A 27580-nucleotide genomic window follows, 5' to 3' on the forward strand; every position below is an offset into this window, starting at 1 on the left:
TGTAGCTCCTGATTTATAATAAATACATAAGCATCTGCTTTATGTGAATGTCTCTTTCTCAAATTTGTCAAACTTTGAAAAGAAAAATGGGCATCTGTATCACAGGCATGTCTTGTTCTCCACATTTTGAAAATTCCCTAAGAGAAACAGGCCTGCCAGGGAATCTACCCAAGGGAATCAGGAAGGCATAGACTACCAAGTAAAACTTTCTGTACTCTGCTGTGATTAATTTTAATTGTTAGAGGTATCGGTGAATGTGCCCACAGTGATTTTGTTAAAAACAGTTATTTCTAAACTGGAGTACCCACCCCACAAATAACAGACGTTCCCAAATTAAAGGCTGAATGTCTCAGTTTTTCAATCTCTAAGTATGCTACTGCAGAGAAAGATCTGCCCTATTTTAAAGCTTTTTACGGGTCTTTACCAGTGGTGCCGGTCGCTGTAGCTGGACATGACTGGATCTGAACCTGGAAGTAAGATACTGTTCGCAGATAATCCAGAGAGTCTAACTGAAAAACAGCAAAAACAAAAATGATCCCATTCGGTCTATAACTAAACCGTTCTGTCCATAGAGGCGGTTACTGAATCTTTCACAGTGAAAAGCCGGGGGAGAGAGGAACTAGTACACGCTGTGTGAAACTACACAAAACACAAGAGGAAAATGATAAGAGATTTTTTTTTCTTTTTCTTTTTCAAGTGGACAGTGAGTAAAATTCATGACGAAATACATCATACAGTGTTACCAAATGAACCTGTGGAATCTCCCTTTTAGCTGGCAGCCCGGATGTGGAAGAAAACGTCAATAAAGCTCCTGCGCCGCTTACAACAGAGATGTTTAGAACACCAATAAGACACTAATGTTTTATTTCTTTCTTTATGTGCAAGGTACAAGTTCATGGCAGAAAGTACAACAGAAACACTGCATGTGCGTATCATGATGAGATAGTCGGGGTTCGCTGATACTGCAGGGCATGCCTGGCTCCAGAATCGTCTCGTTTGGGAGGTGGATGGGGTAAAAGTCGGGTGTCTTACGGCGCAATTTACAACATTTTCCTCTTCTCAAACTCCTGCAAAGACAGACAACAAAGAGAAAGAAGAGACGCAGCGTGAGGCGAAGTGAGACAGAGAGACATGAATGATTTATTCATGTAGAATTCATACAGACTTGTTTTGATCCTGTGTATCAGATCTGCTGTTGGGGGAAGAGTGTTGAGTAGCTCTGGAGTCTCTTTTTTTTTTTTTTTCATTCCTTGAGAGTCTACCTCATGCCGAACATACGTGTGGCAAAGCTCGGGCAGTAAAAACAGCTCACTTGTTGGTTGTCAAGATTAAAACAGATCGCTTCCTGTGATCGATAGGGTGGTACGTCTGTGAATATCTGATTTATGTGAGGTTATGCTAGCTGTGTTTATCTGCGCAGTCCAACCATGTGACTATAAATGAGAAGGCATTATGTTAGCCATTAAAAAGGATGTTGCTATTTACATATTCAATTTGCAGAGTATCACACAAATCGCAGGATGATAGAATACGTCGTTCCCAGAGAATTTTCCATTCCGAGGGGGAGAGTAACTTAATGCAAATATCATTTATCAGGTCTAGAGAACACACAAGCACAAGTTGGCCCATTCCTCTGTGGCCTGCGATTGTGTGAAGTTATACTGCCACCCTGAGGCGGGAAAACACAAGCATGAAAGATACAAAGTGCTTGAGATGCAGCTTCGCCGTCAAATCCTGACTGTCTGGATGGGCAACATAAATTTGGATACATTTCTCAGAAACTAGAGTGTTTCGGGCTCCGCTCGCTGTATTTCTGCTTGAAAGCTGGACAATAAAAGAACGGAATAAGGTTTGGGGGAAATATGTAAATTAGGGCAAACAGGAGGAAAAAAAAAAAAAAGGTTAATAGAACTGACAAGATGAAAATAAAAAACGGTGCTTTTGACAAGCAGCAGACACTAACTCCAAGGTCACAAAACAAATAGATGCTCCAAGGAAAGATTGTGGCGCTCTCCCCGATGGACAGGGGAAGAAAACACTTTTTGTTCCAGCCTGCCGTTTGACAAGTCAAGAGCAAGGGGAGGAGTAAAATGAGAAAAGTGGAGGTTGTCAGTCACAGGCGACAAGCGAAAATACCCCTGGTCTGAAAGTACGAGAGAGCGGAGGGAAATGTGACGAGAAAGAAAAGCAAGACATTTACAAGCCAGCAATGACAACAACTTTGACAAACCTGGCCCCACGTATATAGCGCCGACAGGCGCCGTAAATGGCTGCAACCTCTTCTTCTGCTGTTGAATTGATTAGAGCGTCGCAGTCTAAAGGCCTATTTGTCTGCTCATTTGGATTATAAGGGGTTACGTGCAAAAGCAACACCTAGTAGTGCATAATTGTAAAGCGGACAGAAAAGAATAAATACATTTTTTTTAACCAATAGAAATCTGAAGTGCGATACAGATTTGTATTCAGCCCCTTTTCTCTGATGTCTTTAAATAAACTCCAGTGCAGAAATCCCCCAACGGTAAATAGAGTCCCACCCGCATTAGTATTAATCTAGCTGTCGCGCAAAGTTCTTAGAGGTTTGTCGGAGAACATTGGTAAACAAACAGCATCTTGAAGAACAGCAGATGGGTGAGGGATGAGTTTGTGCAGAATTTAAAGCAGGATTCAGGTATGACATACGAGAAGGAAGGGGCCTTAGTCAAATTGGAACTTTTCTCCTACATACGAGATGATACACGTGATGAAAAGCTAATGCTGAAAATCACTGTCAACATAGTGAAAACGTGGTGATGACAGCATCATGCTGTGGGGACGCAGGGATCAGGAAGGAAAGATGAAAGTAGCTAAATAAAAACCGATGCTGTTATAGGCTGAATGGTTTAAATGAGCGTTTTAATGTGTTAAAAGTCAAAAATCAAGATCAAAATCCAATGAAGAATTTGTCGCTAGATAATAAACTTATTTAATAAACTTATCAAACGCAGCTATTTTTGCCAGGAAGATTGGACAAAAAGTTCAGCTTCTAGATACGCAAAATGTGAAAACATCTTAGAGGATATGAATAATTTCGAAGGGCATCGTGCACGGCTTTAGGTAACAGGAATTAAAGGGCCCTCGCCGGGTTTTCAAATTAAGCCACTGCAGCCTCACGTTAACAATATTAGGCGACTTATTATAGCGTATAATCTTCACCAAAAATAAGACAACCGCAAAAACACTGATTAGAATAAGTAAGTCACCTCTTGTTTCTTCGACAGGAATTAAGACTGTAATTAGCAGCAAGATTCTGCTGATCCCACTTTTTCATCTGCTAATCAGCAACGTCAGCTTCATAAAAGCCTAATAAATAATCACAGCAGCATAGAGACGATTTAAACGGTTGGATCGAGACTCAACAGACTTAAATTGTCAAGAACGTAGCAACATTACGAAACAAACACCTAAAACAAAGTGTTAAGCACGGTGGTGGAGGCTTGATGATTTGGGCTTATTTCAACGGCCCCCCCGCTATCTGAACTGAACCACATGTCATCAGGCCACCTGTGAGGCCAAGAGTGAGTCCTGATACTGACCAGTGATTCAAAGCGCATCAAGAAATTTACAAGAGGCCACAACCAAAAGGAAAGCAAATAATGCAACCTGCTATTTTGACATATTTTGACAAACTGCGTATGTCAGTGTTGTCATTTTAACCTCATTTTAAGTAGTAATAATATATTTGACCTCCCAATACCTTAACAGAAATGACGAAATAGCTAAAACCTTTAGATGCATCCATGTTTCTCACAAAGTACCTAACAGGACAGGATATTGCAAACTCAAGGGATTTTTGGAGTAAAAATATGGACATAAATACTAAAATATTGTGCTTTTCAGCAGAGTTTACTTGGCCAGATATTTTATTGCCAACAACCTGGTAAATCTCTCCAATGCATTTTAAAAGCTGAACTGTAGCCATAAATGCAACAGGAAAAAGCAAAACTCAAACAGCGTTAACGCCAACTAGGATGAAACTCCGAGACGTTTCTGCAAGTCCAAACTTTGCCCGCTGCTTGATAACTTATAAATATGTTGATTTCATATATTAATATTTAATATGATGAGCCTCTTTGATCTGTATGAGGCCATAAGAAATGAGAGTGAGGGGGGAGAAAAAAACGCGATCATATTCAGTGAAGCTGAAAATTAAACAAAGATGAATGAAAAGAAGTACAATAGAGAAATACTTGTTCATAATGGCACCATGTTGTACTACAATCACAGGCAGCTACAACTAATCCAACCACCAGCACTGGAGACAATTATAACACTAATGACTGAAAAAAAATGCGTAGTAGTAAAGTGCTGTGTAAGAAACCAAAGTGTTTAGTAGAATAACAAAATCTCAATTACCAAAACACATTAAGACGGGCTGTAAAGGCATTATTAAACTGAATTGTTAAAAACAAGCCTAATTAAAAATGATTGTCCAGGTGAAAGCAACAACATCACATGGAGCACGCTTACTCTGCCTCAGGGGGAAGGAAAAAGAAGTGTGCAAAGATGCCTCTCAGTCTGAAGGGTAAACAGCTGCTTGTACGGCATCTAAATGCGTAAAAAACTTCAGACCGCGAAGGTTTCTCCAGATAAGAGGAACCGACTCCCCTCTGATCGTCGTCCTCCTTTCTCCCAATTTCTACTCTTCGTGTTCACAAGCATTTGCTCTGCATCTCCCTGTGGCCATAGTGCCGCGCTCCAAGGCTGAGAAGCTTCGTTAATGAACTCGGCACTGCCCGGTTTAGAGCAATTTAACCGATTTCTGTTTACAGACTCTGTATTCTCCCGTCTAAACTTTCACGCCGACCTCCTCTCCTCCCTGATCGAGCCGAGTCTCGAGGAGCACGTAAAGATGCATTTACGCAAGCCCGGCAACAAGCTGTTTGCAGCAGTGGCTTTATTCAGTGACCGGCAAACCGAGGAGATAGTCAAGACAGGTCCCATTCGTTATATTTGTAGCTGATTAAATGTGTCGACGCATTAATCTTCTTTTGCGTTTCCTTCCATCCATCCCCGCGGAGTGCGTCGGGGTCAGTGGATGCAGCTGTTACCGGGGTCACCGCCGTTCCAGGCCACACTCGCAGCGTTGTGTCTGCTTGCTTCTTTTATGCGTTATTACTTCGATTACGGCGGTCAATGAGATAAAGAGAGATGTATGAATACAACGCGCGGGAAAAATGAGCATCCGCGCGGCACGTTTTTCATCATTACACACAATGATTATGAATTAAACTGTGGCAAAAAATGTCATGTAAATCTATATCTGTGTGCAGTAGTGCCAGCAGTGGTAATGAAAGCATAGGATGATAAATGGGTGTAATACGCGCTTTCACTTTTTATACATCTTGTTAGCGGTGCCTCCCTTGGGATAAACCTAAATAAAGAGGTGGTGGCAGCAGTTCAGCCAGTCAACACGTGCTTGTTAATTTTTTGCCCTCCTTTTTCGCACTACTTTGTTAACGGCACATCAAAAATTAAACCTCAGTGCTCCTGGAAAAACAATAATTAAATAAAAAAAAAAAAAAGAAATCTTCTCAAGTGTGTAATAGCGCTTGAATCAAAGCTAACACTAGCGGTGGCTTAAAATGAAACATATTTGTATGTCAGGCTTGAAAAGTAGGTGCAGTAGTTTGGGTATCTTAACCTGGTTCGCACTGCTTTCTTCTTTCCAAAACAGCTCAAGCTCAGTCCGATTGGATGGAGAGTTTTTGGCCAACATCAGTTTTAAGGTCATGCTGCAGACTCTCCATTAGTCAGAAAGCTCAATTTCAGCACATGGACATGGTTGGATCTGAACAATCCATTGATGCCTCGACTCAAACCTTTGTCTCCCCACTCTCAAGTCTCTTGCAGCCTCTAACGGGTTTTCTTGAATGACGGCCTGAATTTAGCTCCGCCTGTCTTCCCATCAGCTTTGACAGGCTTCCCTGAACCCTGCTTCAGGGCTGGTGGCTTCAGGGAAAGTGTGCAGTGGTAGTTCTCTGTCAGACGTGTGTCACATGTAGGCGATAAAGTTCAGTTTTGGTCTCCGTCTTACCAGAGCCCTTCTTCTACATATCTGCTGTGTCATTCTGCTAATTGGACCTATTAAGGTAATCATGTGCTCCACCTGCTCTTTCCCACCTGAACTGTGGGCCTCCTGGCACTTTACTCATTTACTAATGAAAGTAGATTAGATAGTTTACTAACTATACACCCCTGATGCATCCACAGAACAGCTGTATTTATTTTGGGATTCAGTTACACACAGAATACTACTTCCTAATTGGATTATTCTAATTAGCTGCTATTGTTTTCCTAATATATAAAATCCAAATGAAATACACTGAAGTTTGTGGTTGTAACGTAACAAAATGTGCAAAAGTTCTATAGATGGGAAAATGTTCGCTTGGCATTGTAATTGACTTGATCATTATTTATCTTAAATGTGATTTAATCTTTTTTAGTTTATTTGTAAATCTTCAAAAGAAAGCTCAATTGATGCAGCACAGATCTGCGTGTTTGGTCACTGCACTCTCAAGCTTTCAGTGATTTTCCCAATCAGTTTGAAAATGTATTATGCGTTATTATCAAATTATATGGCAAGCATTTTCCTTCATTTATTTGAAAGTGACACAAAGAGGGACTTTCAGAGCTCAAAGCTGAAACCGACGTGAACAGAAGAAATACTGGAAAACATTAGAATGAAGAAAGATGCAGAGCAGCAAAAACAAGGGAAGCATTTCAGGCCAATATAGCTTGAATTATGTTTCCATTCTGTGCATTTGCAAAATGCCACTCGGTGAACGAGCATTTTAAAATTGCTTTTATGTAATGATGAAAAGTCAAACCACGGGCATGATGAGAATATGCAGGTTTCCAGTAAAATTAACATATTAACTTCCCCCAAAAAATAAGCTCGCTGTTTTATCCACCAGCTAAGCAGTAGGTGATGTGGAAATGGCTGGGAAAAAGCTTCTTATTAAACTTTAACTCGTTTATACTGTGGAAGTACGTGTTTGGGGTTTGGTACACACACACACACACACACACACACACACACACACACACACACACACACACACACACACACACACTGTAAAGTAATTACATTACTTGTACCTTCCTTTTTACGCTATAATTACTATGAAGCATGTATAAAAATTATTTTTTTAGACGTAGTCCTCAACATTAGCATTGCTGATTGCATATAATAGTCAATATGCAAGACTTTGAATTTTTATTAACTTTAATAAGCAAATTTCAATAAATCCCCAATTTAAATAAATCTGTGGTTTGATGCACCGTGTAATTTATAGTAGTTTTTTATCATGGTCACCACCTTTTACTTGAACAGCTGTAACTGTCACACAACATGCTTATGCTAACGTTACATGCAACGATGTCGAGAAAACAAGGAACATTGAGTAAACGGACAACAAAAACTCCCAATTTAAGAATTTATCAAATAATTAAAAGCAAATGTAAAAAAGCCAAGTAACCACCGCAGCGAGACGTCAACATCAAACTGTAGATGGATGCTTTTCTGACTGAAACTGCATTTTCCACAGACAGAAATTGGGTTTTATAATGGGCTCGGCAAGCAGACCCAGCTTCCTGAATCACCATGCACAAACCGGGGTACACATTTAGAAAAATGTCAAACGAGGGGGGAGCAAACACCAAAGGCACACAACAGATGGAACAGTCTAGTGGCTCTGAACTTCAGTCTATGCTGGGATTTGCAACATGCTTCGAGGGAAGTATTAACTTTGTTTGACAAATATGGCCGTGTTCTCCAAGAAATCATGAGGCAGCGGATCATGTTAGACGAGAGAAAAATTTCTCAGCTTTTGAGGAGGCGTCCGCCTTCGCTCAATCGGATTTGGTGTGGACCAAATGTTTTGGGTCGTCAAAGAATGTTGCACTCAGTCAGGCCAACTACAGGGATTTAGCTTATAAACCGATCAGCATTACATACCTGTCACCGACTTCATCACCTGGGAAAAATAGAAACAACTGTTGTTTCATATGTGTGAGTGCATGAGGGCCATACAAAAGACCGCGCCTTTCCCTGCGGGTTCAAGCAGGGGTCCTCCAGATCAATAGCCGTGGACCTCCTAAATGTTTATTTACCTGATACCTTTTATTGCCTGGTGGCTTTATGAAGTCTCACCTTGAACATTGTGCTCCCCAGCTGAGCGGGGGACATGCTGACCACAACTCCAGCTGACTGGAGAGCGGAGATCTTCTCTTTGGCTCCACCCTTTCCACCAGCGATGATGGCGCCGGCGTGGCCCATCCTGCGGCCGGGAGGAGCCGTCAGCCCCGCGATGAAGGACACCACAGGCTTGGCGTTATCTCCCTGGACGACGGAAGGTGGCGGGCAAAAAAAAACAAACAAAGCAAAAACACAATGAGCTTAAAATTCGGAAGACAAATTAAAAAGAAATAAAAAATAATAGAGAGAAAGAAAGAGTATTGGGAAAAGTGTGATTTATAATGCAAAACAGGAGGAGCAGGAGTCCAAAAAAAAAAAGGAAGGACTCAGTTTTCTGCACCTGCATTTTATTCATTCATTAGACACAATGCACCTCCTGCCCTCCCCATTAGAGAATTTCATGATAACACGCAAGTGTAACCAGTCATCTCTGTCTAAGCCAGCATTATTGAAACAAAGGGTCAATCAAGCCATTTAATTGCATGGGCGGCAGATAGGGGCTCAGGCTCCTGCCATTTCATATCATCTCATTTCTGAAATGGTAATTAGTCATGCAGCCAGTGATTAGCTCAGCGCTTGTCTACGGTACTTGCTCATTGATGGATGTTACATTCAACAGTTAAGATCATTTCCAAGGTGAGGAGAGCTAATATTTCATCTTTAGCCATAACATCATAACCAGACAGAGGGACGGAGGCTCCGCGTGTGCGCAGCAGCTAATATTTCATACTTGGGTATAACAACATAATTGCAGGGGACGGCTGTGTGCTTGTGTACAGGCTGAAGCGCGTCTGCCAGACAGCATTCAGAGAGCGGATGTGGCATGTGTAACAGCCAGAGCGATGCGGCGAGGTCCTTCAAAGAGACGCGCACTTCTGCTAGCATTTCAGGACCGAGTTTAACGATGACACCGGCGTAAACGAGGCGGCGGCTCTTGATATACACGAGCCATGATAATTGAGACTAGCAGGGCGTGTGTCAGCCAAGGAAGCGTCGAGAGCCCTGGATCAAAAAAGCACCACTAACGAGAACGGTAAGACTTGCACAGTTAGCCGGGAAACGCAGAGAAAGAGGGGAATATCACTATAAAGAGGCTCTGAATATGTTACAGGCATCTGTTCTCACCAATGAAAGCAAAAGAAAAAAAAAGAAGCCCAAAACAAATTAGCAGAAAACAGTCTACTCGGAAATCAAAGCACGTTCTGAATACACAAACCGCCCTCATGTGAATCCAGCCTTAAATCTACCTCAAGCAAAACAGGTTTAATTACTCTATTAATTCCTGTCTCTCTTGGCACTAAGTAACAATTCAAAGAGGGAGTGTTGATGGTGGTGGTGTGGTGGGGATGGGGGGGGAGTAATGCTACGATTCGCTACAGCCGCCTTTTGTCTTTCACTGTTAGCGGTACAGATTTATTACATTCATTAAGGGACCAATAGGGGAGTTTCACAGGTTGTGTTTGCCAACATGACAGGGGAAGTGCTTTGCTCCATAAACACTAGAAACTAAAGTTGAACTCAGACTATTTTAGGCTCCTATAAACAGGGAAGGGGCGGTAGGAGTCACTGGAAGGTGCTTAAAAAGGTAACACACACACCAGACTGAAGCTCACTTTATTACCCCTCATCTCCGCTGAAACGCAAATGGTTCAGTTAACATGAGCAGATATTATCTTAGCTTGAGTGCCAGTTTTTCACATAAAATTTTATAAATATAACAAACTGTACAATAATTAAGCCCCACCCCCCAATCCCTTTTGGTGCTATACAGTCACATGAAATATTAGGAAATCCCATTAAATGTTCAATTCTTTCCAAAAAAAAAAAAAAAGTTTTTTGTTTTTTTGTTCCGCTGGAAAAAAAGTATTTTAATCTTATGTCAACACCAAATGTGTTGAGATACAGATCTGGCCTATAGCTTGGTCCAGGACTTTCCATTTCTAGATTCTCAGCTAGTACTTGGCAGAATGGGTTTACTGGTACGTTTTGGATCATTGTCATGTTGCGAGGTTCAGTTTCTGCTCAGCTTTATTTTCTTGCAGAGAGTCTCCCATTTCACTCAAGCCCTCTCTGATACATGATGGAAATCACTGTGGTGAACTGGCCAGGTCCTGCTGCAGCAAAGCTTTCCCAGACCATGCCTCTTTTACCTCCATGTTTCCTGTAAGGTTCCTTTCCTGTAGCGCTCTATTTAGTTCATGTTAAATGTTCTCTGTTCTGGTGTCCAAAGTATTAGATTTTCATCTCATCTCTGCAAAGAACATTACTTCGGAAGTCCTAGTCTTTGTCAACATTCTCTGTGGGAAAATTTAGTCTTTCCTTTCTATTTTTCTTAGAGAGCAAAGGTCCCATTAAAATTAAACTGTCACACGGGGGCACATAAAGACAATTACACATTTGGTCTTCTGCCACCTGAGGAGCACTTCCAGGATTAGAGGACTAACACCCCAGCAGGATCCTAAAAAAAAATTATCATACTAGCATTTATCTTTAGTCCAAATGAATACTGTAACGGTGTCTTCACAGGTCTGCCTAAAGAGCCAATCAGACAGCTGCAGCTGCTGCCTGCGTCCTCACTAAGGCTAAGAAATTAGAGCACACCCCAGTTCTGAGCCTTTCAAACCACTCAGGTCTTCTGGTTTAAGTCTACTACACATCTCCAGAATCAGAAACAAACATTGTTCAGTTTTTCCTGGAACAAACTGCAAACCCTGAGTTATTTTAAATTAAAGTTAAAAATCCCATTTGTTTAGAGTTGCCTTTGACTTTTCTTTTTAAAAACTATTTACTGAAATATTATTAGTTTCACTCTGTAGTCCAACTTCTCCTTACGTTCCTCGAGTCTGCTACTGCAAAGTACTTTTTTGTCTTTTCCTTTCTTGTGTTTTCATCATGTAAAGCACTTTGAATTGTCTTGCTGCTGAAATGTGCAATCAAATAAACCTGCCTTGCTATTTATATACAATCATATTCCATAAATTAGAATATGCCTAAAAAAACCCAAAAAAAAAACAAAAAAAAAAAACTTTCAGCCGGTATTAAACATACTTTTCATTAAGTCCCCATTTCTGCATGAAAATGTTTTCTCTTTGTCAGATGCAATATTCTAATCTTAAATTCTGTGTTTCTATTAGCCGGGACTGGGAAAATAATTATATAATTAAGGCTTTAAAACATTATCAGTCTGTATTAATCTATATAATGTTTTCCTTAGTGAATTGAGATATTGAAATAAATAAAATTTCAGTAATATTTTGATTTATTGAATATGACTGCATATTGGCAATTACTTCACATTTTATTTTTTATATTTTTGTATTAATAGCATATTATTGTAGCATTTTTACTCACGATCAAAATACTATGGGAATGGCATTGCAGCACACACCCCATCTTTCCAGCACAATGTTCCAATAAAAAAAGGGAAAAAAAAGAAATACTATTTTTTTTTCCTCCATCATGTAGACCAGAAATGTTACTAACCACATGTAGGTCACTTATCCATGTAGGCACAGAGATTTGGTAATGGGCCTGGATCCAAGCAACTACTAATTCTGAGCCTTTAATTCAAATAGCTATAAACGAAGAAAAGTTCTGTTTAATTCAAAGTGAAAACGCTGCGACCTGACAACTTTGTACGACACCTCGTCTATTAAAAACATGGTCTAAGAGCAGCCTTTTATGAACAATTTTCTACACAAGTGACTTTCAAAGGGGAATCTGTAGCTTACTCCCACACTCTGCTGGGCTTTTAATGCTTGTGTTTCATTTGAACTGTCCCTCACTGTCAACACTCTGTGTGATTGGGTGGGGGGGGAGTGTTTGTACTTTATTTGTTCAGTCAGAGTAGTTATTCTCCTGAGACGGCAGGGGCAGATTTGCATGCATTAGAGCAGTCGAGGGCAAATCAAATCCATTTCTCAGCTCAAGAGCACCAAGCACACATATACACAAACAAACAGAGCAAAACTAACACGGTAAAAGTAATCCACACGACAAGAGTTCAGACCCGAAGAAGCCGTAAATGTCAGCAGCAGGTTCACAGCTGCTTCGTTACATCAGCCAATTATCACAGGTTCACAATTCGTCACGATGGCGAATTTCTTAAACATGACCTGCGAGTCACACCTTCATCTCATCTCTGTCACTTTTCACCTTGATCACATAAATCACTCAGGAACATGTGAGAGAAAGCCTGAGGCTGCGATCAAAGAGACAGAAGTACAGCTCCGTCATATTCTTAGTGCATGATGGTTCCCCGTCTTCACAAGTACCGACAGGGTTCCTTTTTATGTAAATACTTTGCCGATGTTATAAGAACATGAGCATGGGTAAATAGGGAGTGTTGGCATGTTATTTGCTTACAGTGTTGTGCTCCTTCAGGTACTCGGCAGCATTCTCCTCGGCATTCCCTCCGATCTCTCCGATAAGGATGATGCCCTCTGTTTTGGGATCCTGCAGGAACACTTCCAGGCAGTCTATGAAGTTTGTGCCATTAAATGGATCGCCGCCAATACCTTGTAGGAGAAGAAAACACATGTGCATCAAAGAAAATCAAAGGAAACATTATGTAAATGTATTCAGAAAAAGTTGATAAAAGCCAGTTTCACCTTAATATGACCTGGCAAAAAAAACACTTTTAGGATTTCTATGATTAGCTGTTAACAGCTGTCCAATTATCTTTCTTTCAGATCAGGCGAGGATTGCCTTTACTTTGGAATACTGTTTCCAACCAACCAAAAGGTTTTCTTTTGTTTTGGGTCATTACGGGCCCCTAACAAAGAGAAAAGTGAGGCTCAAAGGTAGAAGTTTGGCTTTATTTGTCTCATACTTGGTGTCCTCTCAAACCGTTTTAAGGTGAAAACAGCTCCCAGGAAAGCAGCGACAACAAGCCAACCACGCTAACCTACAGGAAGCCGAAAACAGCTCCACAGCAGCTACACAGTCCAATGTTGTTAGAAATAAAGATAAACTGGACTGAGGTTTGTCTTCTGTTTTTTTTTTTTTTTTTTTCACTTCAGATGCTACCAACAACCTTTTGTTCTTAGGATGGTACTTAAATGATACTTTTACATTTAAGAGGTAGGGCTTAGAAAGCGTCTGCAAATCACATTTTCAAGAATGACTTATATCTAGAGAAATATAGGAAAGCTCCCACAAAATAAGTATTACAGAGTAGGGATGTAGGGGATCAAGATGTTTCCTGATATTTATTGATTAAGCTAAAACAACGCAAATCTCCCAACCCTGTGAGCTGGACTTGTTTCCACAATGCATGATTAATAACTAATTCAATTTTGTCTGCAAATGAACGTCTCAGGACAAGTATTCTTTCAAATTCCCCTAATTACACATTTAAACTATGGGCCTGTCTTGATTCAGGGGCCATATCCTTCAAAGGATGTATTTTTAGACTGATTATGTCACAGCACAGTGACAAAGGCTGTCCCAATTCACGAATCCTTCAAAGACTCCTTGAAATGCAGCGGACAAATGTGTCCTTTTTATTCCCCAATTTGAAGGATGGGCCCAGTGTATACTTCATTGCTAATCCTATCCCATGATTCACAGCAGGTTGAAGAGAACTTTTTAACCGGACACAGCTGTGGTGGAGGAGAGGGAAAAGTTGAAAATAAAGTTGAATATCTTATGCTTTCTGTGACATAAAAGTGACTTTCAAAAACCTTTTTAGGGGAGAAGTTAGCTATGTTAAACCGGAATATCTTCTTGGTTTGTTGACATGTCACTTGATTTAAAAATTGCTCGGACCGCAGCCGGCTCGCCTTGTCGGCTTCCAGCTGGCTCGCTGTGCCGAGAGAGAACGCCTTTCTCCCGGCACATTGCTGTCCAACTCCTACTGGCATTCTGCTATGAGAAATAATTCTAATAATATCTAATGTCAATGTTTGGTTAGTTCATTATTATTATTTGCTACAAATAAATCTATTTAAGCTTTGCTTATAAAGTTAGAGGGTTACTGTTTAAATTGGAAAATGTTTTACCAAATTACTCACACAGACAGAAGAGGCAATTAGATAGATTTATTGACATAAACCAGTAAAAGTTCTCTGGCTCTCGTGAATACGTGGAAGCTGCTAATGTCTATGAGTTTGGATGTTCATTTTAGGATTAGGATTAGTGAAGTCTTCCCCCGGGGTCCGGACACTGGTGGTGGAAGCCAGAGGAAATAAGGAAGCCAGGTGGAGGCTGTGAGTGCGAAGGAGGAGATGGGGTGGAGGAGGGTCAAAGCTCAGCTGAAGATCAGGAGAATCCCTGAATGTAGAGCTTTATAAGTGAAGTCTTGCAGGATGATTGGCTGAAGAAGGATGAAGACTGACGCAGATTGGCTGGGGCACAGGCACATGCCGAGACAATCAGGGGATGATGGAGCTCCTGGGGTGAGTCTTGCAGTTTGAATTTGCGTGTAAACTTTATTTGTCATAAATTAGTTTTATTTAGTGGTATATTTCAACATAAAATTAAACATTTGGCTGACTAATGAATTAGAATAAAATATGATAAAGCAACATTTTAAATAAAAGATTGTGGGCCATAAGGAATATGTAAAGGGGAAAATAAAAACTATGTACAGTTATTTACAGTGGAGACAATGGGAATAGCCTTCAGGCTCCGTTTGTTTAGCTTCACAGCAGCTTCCTGCTGTCTCGGTTGCTAGGCAACAGGAGTATCACTAAGGTAAGGGCGGGGGACAACCGGTGAAGGCTAGATTGTCCCAATTTACAAGACGATCTCTTCCGGTCTTCTCTTTTTTGCGGTCCACGAAGGTCCCAGCCCACATAGACGGGGTCCTTTAAAGAATGTAGCCCCTTAATTGGGACAGACCCTATGTTTATTGTTGTTTTGTCCTTTGTAAACAAGTAGGCAGTGCCCTTTACTGGAGCAAGAAAAATAAGGGAATGCTCTATCAGCCTTTATTGAATTATAAACGAAGGTAAAACATAAGATCTTCTTCTTTAAGGAACTGATAAAAATTAATCTGAGCAAAGAAACTCAACCATTTCCTTGAAGTCTTAAACAGTTCGGGTAAAACTGTAAAAAAAAAAAAAAAAATTTGTTGGGGTTTTCTCGGGTTCTTAAACATAAATCATTCTATTTCGCTAATATTTTAATTAGCTACTAACAGAAGTAATAAATGAAATGTGAAAATATTTGCACATTTTGGTTTTCTTCTCTAACAATTGACTAATTAAACTTGACTTGTTTTTTTCCCCAGTCTTGTTCAGACAAGGTGTGTGTTGGGGGAGCAACACCACTCTTTGGTGTGAAGTTGTTACTGACTGAAGGCTACTCAAAGTTATCTATTTTCAGCATCTGTGATGCATTTAAATGAGGGCAGAGGAAAGTGATGCAAGAAGTTATTAACAGGGAAACTGCGTTTTTAATTGTGTCTTGAAATCTCCGAAGCTGTGAGCGATACAATAGTTACCGTTTTAGTCATTTGAACTTCCAACCTCTGTCTGAAGTGGGGCTTGGCCTGCAAGGTCTCTGAGCCAGTATTGTGGGACAAAGTTTATGTTTATGTCGAAACTTTTAAAAGTGTCACTAAAATAAATTACATTAATTATATGACCAGAAATGAAGATGAGAGTGATATTGCGTTCTGGACTAACTATAAATTGCAGCCCAAAGGACAGTCAAAGATTTTAAACAGTCTCAAGCAGCCCCACAGTCTTAATGAATTTTATAATATTTAATACTGTTGCAGCACAGGCTTCATAAAGTCTGACTGGAGGGATACTCCATAATTAAACTCTTTAAATAATGATGAAGCCAGATTTTACTAAATATGTCCAAGATACCCCTTAATATAATTTTTCCAGTGGAACAGTGGTTGCCAAAAAGATCTGTAAAAAAATTTAACTTTTTACAGATCTTTAAAAATGTGTATTGTATGATGAAAGAGGTGCATCAAACTTTGTCATCAGAATAATTGAAGGGATTTTGATATGATCATATAATTGCTTTGAGATGTATTTTGGGTACAATGATATGCATAATGACAGCAAACGGAGGTAACCGGTCGTTCGCTCAGTTCTTTCTGAGAACGTTTCAACACCTATCCAGGAGTCTTTGTCAATAGATAATTGAGAATTTGCAAAGGCATCTGCTTAAAGCTGCATCTGTACGTCGTCAATCTTGGTTTTTGTGTAGCTATGGCTGCTGAAGAAATCAGTAATTTAAAATATCTAAATAAGGCAAAAGAAAAAAGACAAAATATGTGCTTCAAAATGCTAGATGGAAATTCTTGCATTACCTGCAACCCCATAAATTGAATCGAGCATGCTTTCCTGAGTGCTGTGTAAATTTATCAAGCTTGTTTGCATCAGAACTCACAAACCCAAATGAGCTGTACCAAAGGGATTATTGAGAACGGCATCAAATAAAGAAAAACACACACAAAACAAGAAGAAAAATGGAGAATATATTTACAACATCCCGAGCCACTGGCAGCACATGCATTTGGTTTTGAAAGGTACGTTACTATCAGCGAGTTTCTGCATCAATCGCTTGATTAGTGATTGCGCTTCCTGATGTGGCGTCCTCTGAGGAATAGGGTCTTTTTCTTTTTTTTTTTTAACTATAATGCATAAGAAGTAATGTAAGCAGAATTTGTGCTTGTTTCAAGCGGAATATTCTCTGTTTTTTAAAAATTGTACCAACACCATATTCTGCAGTAACTAATGTGACATTTAAAAGGCACTATTTAATGTCAATTAAAACCCTTTATTCTACCCACGAAAAACACAAAACAGAGATCACACGTTGTTGTTGAACACATTATTGCAATTTTGTAAAAAAAAAAAAAAAAAAAACATTTGTGAAATTATGACTAAAAAAATAAACCAAAAAATGGGTTTGCCAGAATGTTTACCAATGATTTACCTTTTAACCTTCAATCATTAAAATGCTCTGTCAAATAAAACTGAGTGCATTCGGTTTGATGAAACATGCCTAGCTTTAATTTCTAGTCTTAAAACAAGAAATGAAACAAATAATTTCCTGCTTTCATACCAATAAAAAAAAGACGTAAAAGAGTTGATTTCTTCCTTATGTCTCTCTGAATTAATTTATTAGATTAGTTACCTGAAAACCCTCTGGGTTGTTCATTCTTTCAATTAATCACTAACAAAGTATCTACCTCGACTCAAAGCATTAAACAAGCTTCCACAAGCCAAACACTTTCTTAAAAATTAGAGGAAGGATTTTAGTGTTCAATTTGGTACTAATAGGTGTTGGCAAGTGCATTTTAATTAACAACAAATTAAGGCCATTAGCTGAAGTATATGGCCATGTGATGAGATTTTATACTAAGTAACCTTTCCTCCATATATCCCTTCCTGTTTTAAGGAAATTCATTAGTAACACAGAAACTAGACTAATTTGTCGTTGTGACTGGTTCTCTACACATTTTCTTTCTTGAGGAGTAACCATTAAAGATTAATTTTAGAAGTTATGTCATGATTTATTTTAGAAGAGAGGCTGAACTAAAACATAAACTAATGTCATCAAACCTTATAAAACACTAATCAATGTAGTTTTTCTAAAAGCCTCCTTTCAGAAACCCTTGATTCCATACAGGAAATTTAAGTCCAAGCAAGAGACATTAATGCCACCAGGTTATAGAATTAGGAGCTGTGAGTTGAGCCTGTTTAAATTTAACAGATGTGACATGTCTGCGGTAACTTACCCACACAGAGAGATTGGCCCAGACCCACTTGTGTAGTCTGATGCACGGCTTCGTACGTCAAGGTGCCCGATCTGGAGACAATGCCTGGAAGGTAGATTTTCAAAAAACGTTTCTCAGAATGCAATGCATTGTCGATAATTTATCTCTATTTTCAGTCTCATTTTAGCTGAATTGACTTCCATCAGGGCAGTAAAAATAAAACAAATGTCGCCGTTACCAGAGCTTTGTAACAGCTGCTGTTTGGTTTTTGGAAAGGAGCCAGTTGATTTTTTTAATAAAACCAACATGCTGTAAAAGGTTCACCGGGTAGCAGCTGCACATGGCGCTGATCAAGCTGTCAACAGCAGGAGATCTTTGAGGGATTTTATATAAGGATGTAAAAAGGAACGTATTAGCATTGAGTGTTTTTCATTTTCATTCCCTGCCATGCTGGGCATTTAAAGGTTGCTGCAGGGTGAGGACATGTCTGGGTCACGACCTTTTAATCTGTCCACTCCACTGACTTGCCTGACTCGGCTGGCATTCTAACAAGAAGAAAAGGTTTTTCACAGGAAAGGAAAGTTTCTCTGCTAAAGAAAGGGATCAATGAGATGTTGGCAGGATTAAAAGTAGGTGAAGCTGCTTTCAAAGTGTTGCTAAGTGTTTCTTTTAGCTACCAGCTACCAGGTTGTTTGAGGACCCATATTCATCTTGCCACCAAATCACTGTGAGGACAGTAATGAAGGTAAAAAAAAAAAAAAAAAATCCCATAATCCCACTGTTAGATAACTGCAGCAAAATGTGGCATCTTGGGGTCTGTATAACAACCACTAGATGCTATCTGCCAACCAGTTGCTTGGGAGGCTGGAAAAAAGCATTTCTGTCTACCAATAAAAGTAAACATTTAGGTTTTCACTAAACTCTGCTGGAACTTTAACTCAAAGCAACACATATTCCAGGAATAAATAAATGAATATATATATATATATATATATATATATATATATATATATATATATATATATATATATATATATAGATAGATAGATAGATAGATAGATAGATAGATAGATAGATAGATAGATAGATAGATAGATAGATAGATAGATAGATAGATAGATAGATAGATAGATAGATAGATAGATAGATAGATAGATAGATAGATAGATAGATAGATAGATAGAACATCTTGTCCTCTATTAGGTTTAGTGGAAGACCTGAGATGATTGATGCCTGTTTCTCTTCCTATACTGCAAAAAGGGAACTAAAAGTAAGTAACATTTTCTTGAAATGAGTGTATTTATCCTTATAATAAGACACTTAGATATACTGCACTTGAAATAACATGATGAGATGGGTTGTTCCTATTTTAAGTGCAAGCATCTTATTTCATTGGCAGATCATTTAAACTTGCCTGGTCAAATCAAGGACAAATGCACTCATTTCAAGAAAATGTTTACTTACTTTTAGTTCCCTTTTTGCAACGCAATGTTCTGGAAACCTTGTTAGAGAGCATGGCTTGAAACACAGCCATTTATTTAAGAGAAACTCTGGTGACCCTTGCCAGTAAACTAGGACAGTAATTCCCAAACTTTAAAGCTACTGACCTACAAAAGAACAGCTGAACCCCAACTACCAGTTTAGTCTAAAAGCATTTTTACTAGGCCAATTATGCAGGGCCACCATGGCAACAGCATTAACAACCAACACATTGCTTTTATTGATTTGAAAATACTTTTTTCACCTCTTTTTTTAAGCATGCTTTCCCATTATGATTTTTTTTTCTGAAAAGCATATCAACACTTACTGATTTATAGTCCCAACCCCAAATTTCGGAACCACTGAACTAGAACTGGGGCTTTAAACAGAAAATTATCCAAAAAACGTGGCTAAATCAACACAGAAATGGGTCAACACACATAAAATGAACCATCTTCCATTATTTGCTCAGTGTCCAGACTTAAATCTCTTCAAATGTTTAGAAGTCTGATCGCTGCTCTGTTGGCACAAGGGATTTTGTACAATGTGCAGACAGCAGGAGTGCTAATAATTACTCCACTGGTTATTTTTGTTTAAACAAACATTTCTTAAAATGGTGGAGCTTTTCTCAGTATGAGATCATACAGCTGCAGTAGATGAATATTTATTTTAGCTTTTTTTGTTTTGTTTTTCTTTTTACAAATTGTTAGCTGGAGTGTCAAAAAATAAGACCAGCAACCTCTTAGAATAAAAAAAAATTCCTATTTTTACATTAAACCAACCGTTCAAAGATCCTAAAAGGAACATTTTTACATCAATTAAAAAAGCAACACATTTACAGAATGACAGATTAGCTATTCTCACCAATTCTTCCTTTTTTGTGAATGTGCCCTGGCATAATGCCAATCTTGCATTCTCCAGGCTGTGAAAAAAAAAAAAAAGGCAGCAGGGATAAACATTTTATTTACAATACAACATACTGAAAATTATGATTTACTAGTTTCAAGCTTGGTTTCAAGCTCTCAATGTTATATATTGCATTTTTCTTCACACAAAAAAAATATCTTTACAAAAGGTGGCTGTATTGTTTTTCTGTTTGAAAAATTACATACACAACAACTCTGACAAAAATCAATTTTCTGCATTTCTTTAGTCATCGGTTTGCAGGGCGTTAAATAAATGTGTTACCAGATTTCAGTTGCAGCCTACCGAGCCACTGAATTTAAAATACCTACCGATCCATGTGATGCGGTTTTCTACTTGCACCCCTCTCTGTTATCCACAACATACATATAAAGCAATCGGCATCATTGTACATCTGTGTGCGCTTACGTTGATGACTCCCGGGCAGTTGGGGCCCACGAGGCGGGTGGCGCTCTGACGCAGGAGCTTGTGTTTGACTTTCACCATGTCCTGCTGGGGGATACCCTCGGTGATGCACACCACCAGGGGTATCTCTGCGTCTATCGCCTCCATGATGGCTGCGGCCGCAAAAGGAGGAGGTACATAAATCACAGACGCGTCGGCGCCTGTACCCTCCTTTGCCTGAAACAATGAATGAAGGATGTGAGAAGAGGGAAAACTCTGAGGTTATCAAATAGTGCCACCTAATGTTACATAGTTGAATAAATATCTCAACATGGGCTGAATGCTTACTGCCCATATTAACTGATCTTTTTTTTTTTTTTTTCGTTTCTAAAAAGTGACTTGCCTCCTTGACAGAGTTGAAGACTGGCAGACCAAGGTGCGTCTTCCCCCCTTTGCCAGGAGAAACTCCTCCGACTAACTGGGAGCCATAGTCGAGAGACTGCTGACTGTGAAAGGTTCCCTGCGAGGGTAGAGGAAGAAGCAGGAATCAGGGTGCGTGTGTGAGTGATGAACACAGCCTCTTCTGGAGCATCACCATTGAGATATCATTGCAGACACGCTTAGGAGAAAATATGCTTCCACCCAGGATTAATCACCTCAGGAGCTGGGTAAAGGCTGAGCATTAGGCCAAGATGAAGCTAGCAGAAAATTTATTTAGTGAGAAGGAATCGAAATGTCCTTCACAAATAAATAATGGTGCGATATTAGTTTAATCTCCTGGCAGAGCATTTGAAAAACAAATTAAAAAGGAGCCCGGGCATTCCCCAGCGACACTGGCTGTAAAATATTTCGCCACGAAAGAGACTTTGCAAGAATATTTCACATACTGTCACGATCACGCACGCCAGGGAGGAAGTGTGACAGCTGTACCGCCACATTTGGGGAATTTTAATTCTGACACTTTAAAAGTTCACGTACGGCTCAAGGACTTCGTCTCACTCGCTGAGTAAAAAGAAACAGATTGTTTGCGGCTTCTGCTGCAAAGTGTACGTTCTTCAGCAAAACTCAATTCAAGAGTGTTTGAGCCCGTGCTGTCGGTTGATGCATTTAAAGACTTAAAACTGCTTGGGCTGCTAGATTCAATGGATTTAATGAATAGGAAGGGGGGGAAAAGTCCCATTTTCTTATAATTTGACCTGCCAATCATAGTTCAGAACAGATCAGGGGAAAATTGGCCAATTCTTCTTACCTAGTGAATACAAAAAAATATATATTAATAACCCAAAATAACGCCTCTCAGTCTCGTCATCCTGTTTGGTGAGGAACTGGAAAGCCAAAGGGTATTCAAACCAAAACAAATGGAAGAAAATACTTTTGGACAAACGAGTTTATTTGCATTAGTTTGAGAAGCTGACAAGCTGATTCAGTTGATCTTCAAGATTTGTCGAACTTAAAAACAGAGGTCATGCTTTTCCTGCCAGATACCGGTTTCTATTCCTCCTGAGGTAGTAATTTCATCAGAAAATTAAGGAAATTACAAGATCATCTGAATACAAATACAGGCCAGAGGTTGGTACGTGTCTACTACAAATCCCTGAAAGCTTAAAGCTTATTTAAATGCTTATTAAAAAAAAAAAACAAGACATAATATATATTAATTTATTTATCCTTTATTTAACCAGGTAATATCCATTGAGATTAAAAATCTCTTTTGCAAGGAGACCTGGCCAAGATAGGCATCAATATGGAGCAACTAATACTTATTCATTCATATCAGTACGGATTTACTTATCTTAAGGCTGCTGAGAAGGAAGATGGGGAGTGAGCGTGCGCGTGTGTGAGGTGAAGCTTGCTTGTTATTGCAAAATTAGCAAAGCATTACTACTTGCTGGTCAAATAATTATCACCTTCAAGGATCATTAGAAACAAAAATCGATAAAACGAAGCATCCGACCAAAATGGTGTAACATTGTTTTAGTCCGTAAAATGATGTGCACAGATATTTCTGAGCTAATTGGTGCATGAAGTTGATCCCCACTGATTTTCTGCCACGTATAATCCATAGAGGACGTCGTCAGTTAAACAGAGGCGGAGATGAAACGACGTAGACGAGGCCGCAAGAGCAGAAACTACAAGTGGAAATAAATGACCTTAATGCAGAAATGATAACTAGCCTATTAGTTAGAATTAGAAGCCATGCATCAGCATTTTCACCTCCATTTGTAATAGACTCCTTCACCCTGCTAACTCTGCTGTTTTTGGCACTCATTACAATCCAAAATGTTGGGACGATAATTTTGAAAAATTGCTTGCTTATCAAGCCAGCGGGACATGGCCGCGTGCACCCAATAGCACTTGCTTCATTTCTTGTCTAACTTTAATTACCAGGAGTGTTCACTGGAACTATATTTAACAACCTCCAACGTTAAGCTGGGGGGAAACAAATGTGCCAAAGGAGAGAGGGCGGATATGAATCTGTGGAAACCAGGCTCCTGGCTTATTGAGCACACTTTGTCAAGACTTTTATCATCCTCGCCTTCTTTAATGAGAATCTCCTCAGCTTTTCCATTCTTAAAGATTAACTTCAGGAATAAACAATCTGTCATTCAGATTTATGACCATCGACTTATGAATTGTTGAAGGGGTGCACTGCAAAAATGGAACTAAATATAAGTAAAATGTTCTTAAAATTAGTGTAGTTTTCCTTGATTTAAGCAGGTAAATAAGATGATCTGCCAATAGAATAAGATTTTTGCACCTAAAATAGGAACAACTCATCTCCATCATCTTATTTCAAGTGCAGTCTATCTAATTATCTTATTTTAGGGGTAAAAATACTCATTCCCTTGGCAGATAATCTTATTTACCTACTCAAATCTAGGACAAAAACACTAATTTTAAGAACATTTTACTTATTTTTAGACCCGTTTTTGCAGTGTGGTGCTGGGACGAAAAAGTGAAATAATATAAAAGGGAGAAAAGGCAAAACAAAAACAAAAAAATGCTCGTGATCATGTAAACTGGTTAAAGCCCGGATCCCATGCGTGTCTGTAAAGTATAGGGTAGTCATGCCCTAGGAACATGATTCTGACACTTGTTGACAGCTTTATGTTGAAAAGGATTGTTGCCAGGCGGGACGCAGACGTCGAAGGATGCTGAGAGTAACACGGAGCTCAGAGCTTAAAACTACTAAACCACTACAACCCGTTTCTGCTTATACTCATCCACCGAATAACGGAGATATGCTCTAAGTCGTTCCCCGACTAGAAAAGACAAAAAGTAAATGTTGCATCTAACTAAGGCGGTGCGAAGCGAGAATCCAGACGAGCTGCGGCTACAAACCTGCTTCCCGGTGAAACCCTGGCAGATGACCTTCGTGTTCTTGTTGATGTAGAGGTTCTTTCTCGTTCCCGTATAGCAGTGCCTGACTCCACTCTGCTGCACTGTCGGATCGATCGGGAAGAAAAGCAACACAGGGAGCAATCAGGTAAAAGACATCAATACACGGGCTGACATTATTCAACAAAGCCTTTCACAGCCGAGGCTGGGAAACATTCAGTTCGATTAAATATGATTCATCCGATATTCAAAAGACTCCGCGGCTTGTTTTTGTCACATTTAACAGTAAAATATTAAAGTAAGAATTAACGTTTGACTTTATTTAAAAGGGAATAAATCAAGGCCAAGTCAAAAACTCGGCAGGAATCGCTCGCACTGTTTACCAACCAACACTATCAGCTTTCTGCAGCAATAACGACTGCCGTTTACAGAGGATTTCATCAAAAACGTCACTTCTACATCGGTATTTAGAACTGAACACATTTACTCGCTGATCTGTTGAGCTGTGAGATACCGATCTTACAAAAACACGTGTTCGTGTTTATATAACAGCAGCTCAGTTTCTCAGCGGTTCCAAATCTGACACGCAGGCACTGCAATTCGGAGGAGCAACAGCGAATCAAAAAGAAGCGCGGCGATGTTTTCACAACCGGCACGGGACACCTGATAGGATGACAGACAGGAGTATAAAACTAACGCCCATCCTCCTGCAGGTTCACTTGATTTTAACGTTTAAATACGCATGACATGGCGCTTTAATGGACGGAAGAGAGAAGACTGTGACACTTGTTGGATGATAAAATAAAACCAACAAAACAAGGTTAAATCAGTTGATCATGTTAGCTACTTATTGAGCAAAAACATTTGCCGGTATGAGTTTCTGAAATGTCATCGCAAGCTCTGGGAACGGGGCGGCGGCCTTTGTTTCCCCCCCCGGCTTCCTGACATTTCATAAACTACTTTATTAACCAATATTGAAAAAAACAAAAAGAAAAAGTTTTCTTTGAGACAACAACACCTTCTGATCTCAACGAGCCAAGACAGAAGCTGAAAGCTGGAGTTTTATGGCTTTACAACAGCGGTGGAGAACAGAAGGGCGGGGCAGAAATAAAGAAGTTTCACCCCTAACCTTGAGCTTTGGAATGATTTAAAAAGAGCATTTTAAATAAATAGGTTTTTGTGATCATACTTCTGAGTTAATTCAAAATTATAAAGCACCCGCCACATGCAGTCTATCACTCCTTCATCCTCGTAGAAGATCCAGGTTGCTGCATAAATGTTAAAATAAAAATTGGTCTTTATGGGTTTTCTTTTCTGTGATTGATGCAGATAATTAAAAAATTAGGGGACCCAATGGTCGATGTTGTAGGAAGGTTATTGTTAATATTCTAAAGCCAATGCCCCCCCCCCCCAAGTTATTCAAATAGTGTGGCTTGAAAAAGCATCCACACCCCCTAAACATTTACACATGTTGCATCCCTAAACTTAAGAGCATATTATTGGGATTTACGTGACAGAATGACACAATTTAGTGCTACACTCTGAAGTGGGAGGAAAATTATACAATGTTTTTGTTTTTATTATATATAACTGTGAATTTTCAACTTGAAAAGTGTGACATGGGGTTGTATCTAGGGTGTTTTTCACACCGGAGGTGTTAAGTCGGTTTAAACCGAACCGGAGTTCACTTTAACAGCCCGTGCGGTTCGTTTGCGTAGATGTGTACCCAGCGTTCCCCCTTTCAGTGCGGACCTCGGGCACATCTGACCAATTAACAGACTGAACCTCCTCGGGTGGTTTATAGAGACAGGTTGGGAGTTTTATCTGTGTGAAAAAACAAACCGAATCGCCCGAAAAGGTTACAAGTCAACGAGCTCATCAACTGATTCCAAACCGAAGTCAAGGTACAAAAAGATGGGAAACTGTCCTTAGCCCTGTTTACTCTCTCGCCGCTAAATAAAACTCTTTACACCAAACGACCTTCAGAGGTCACAGCCGACAGGCGAGACCCGTAAACGGGAAACATGTGGAAGAAGGTTGCTCTGGTTGGATGAGATCATAATGCTTTGTGTTGTAGAAATCCACCACTGCAGGTCACCCCTAACACACTATATCCACAGTGAAACACAGAGGTGGTAGCATCATGCTGCGGGGACGCCGTTCTTCCACTGGAACGGCGAAGCTGGTCAGAGTTGATGGGCAGCAGGATAACAGCCCTAAACATCCAGCCAGAGTTACGATGGAATGGTTCAGATCGAAGGACATCCATGTGTCTTGTCTGTACGGCCCGGTCATCGTCGCCACCTGTACCATTTTATTTATTTATTTTCACAGATGCTCTGCTTCCAATCGCATTCAACCTGAACTATTCTGCAAAGGATTGGCGAAAAAGTTTGTTTCTGTAGATGCGAAAAGCTTGTAGAGACTAAACCCAAACAGCTGTTATCGCTGCAAAGGTTGGTAATAACAAGAGTCGACAGAATACAAATGCATGCCACACTTTAGATTTATATGTGTTTTTAATAGAACACAATGGAGGCTAAGGTTGTACGGCGGCGACAAAACTGGAGGAAAAAGCCTCCAGGGTTCTGAACGGTACTTTGACAGGTAAAGTGTGTTAATGGAGCTGGGTGTGTAGCAAAAACAGCAGCAGCCGCCGCTCAGCGGTTGAACTTTGCTCGGTTCCAGGAGTCCCCCTGCAGACCTGAAACAATGTCACCGTGCAAAGTTCAAACACTCAGCACGAGTTTGACAATGCAGCCACGACGTTGACAAATCCAGCGTTTTGTGTTGGTACAATTCAACGAAACTCTATGCATTATGTGGAGCAACAACATAATTACGTTTATAGATCTGTCGTAATCCAGCTGCAAGCGGGCTAACTTCTCGGCTAACTTAGCCACTTCTTCAACAGTTGCTGTCACAAAGCAGCTATAACTGCGCTTTTAACCGACACGCAAGGTCAAACAGGGACGACGGGCCCTGTAGGAGTGAATGTAAGGTTTCTTTTTTTTTTTTTAAGTCACACACGAGGCCAGCGGGCTGACCGTCAGAGAGCTTTCCCAGATTACTTTGGCGGCTGAGGTGTCTGACTTTGAGGGCTCAGTGAGAGCTAACCCAGCTGTCAGTGCAGGGCTGCCCATTAAAGCTCCACCAAAAACACCGGCGCGCGCGCGCACACAGCGGTACTAGAGCTAAACTCGCAAACTTCCCAAGCGAACAAACCTTCAATTAAATTAAAAAATACTTACAAAGCAGCCTGGCAAACAACCTGCTATGAGACATCTTCGGTCATTCAGCAATGACACCACAGGCTAAGGACTTTGCTCGTAGAGTTTAGCTGACTTCAAATGATCCGGTGTAACCCGATGGTGAAAACGAGCATGAAAATAGATTCGTCCTAATCATAATAAAAGGGTAAAACATCTTCATCACTAATTACAATTTTATTTTATTTTTAAACGTGTTTATAAGTTATAAAAAGGAACAAACGCGTTATTTTTTGCACTTTTACTGCAGGCAAAACAGTT

General features: G+C 39.8%; 1 protein-coding gene and 1 long non-coding RNA gene across 3 annotated transcripts; one reads left to right on the top strand and one right to left on the bottom strand.

Moving 5' to 3' along the window:
• Nucleotides 1–688: 688 nt before the first annotated feature.
• Nucleotides 689–27427, bottom strand: suclg1 (succinate-CoA ligase GDP/ADP-forming subunit alph). Of its 2 annotated transcripts, XM_012877743.3 has the most exons (10): nucleotides 27302–27427; nucleotides 24054–24154; nucleotides 21115–21231; nucleotides 20736–20948; nucleotides 20268–20325; nucleotides 17946–18029; nucleotides 12602–12753; nucleotides 8192–8380; nucleotides 7997–8015; nucleotides 689–1067 (listed from the first exon to the last, which is right to left on the bottom strand). In XM_012877743.3, exons 1-10 carry the CDS (start codon nucleotides 27333–27335, stop codon nucleotides 1060–1062), a joined length of 975 nt encoding a protein of 324 aa, XP_012733197.1. In that variant the 5' UTR covers nucleotides 27336–27427; the 3' UTR covers nucleotides 689–1059. The 2 variants fall into 2 exon arrangements, with proteins under 2 accessions (XP_012733197.1, XP_012733196.1); XM_012877742.3 differs by lacking the exon at nucleotides 7997–8015.
• LOC118563142 lies at nucleotides 12740–13218 on the top strand. Its single transcript, XR_004931041.1, has 2 exons — nucleotides 12740–12806; nucleotides 12928–13218. It is a non-coding gene; the product is annotated as an uncharacterized LOC118563142 (long non-coding RNA).
• Nucleotides 27428–27580: the final 153 nt, after the last annotated feature.

This window comes from Fundulus heteroclitus, chromosome 5 (assembly GCF_011125445.2).
Source record: "Fundulus heteroclitus isolate FHET01 chromosome 5, MU-UCD_Fhet_4.1, whole genome shotgun sequence".
NCBI classification, from domain to species: domain Eukaryota; kingdom Metazoa; phylum Chordata; class Actinopteri; order Cyprinodontiformes; family Fundulidae; genus Fundulus; species Fundulus heteroclitus.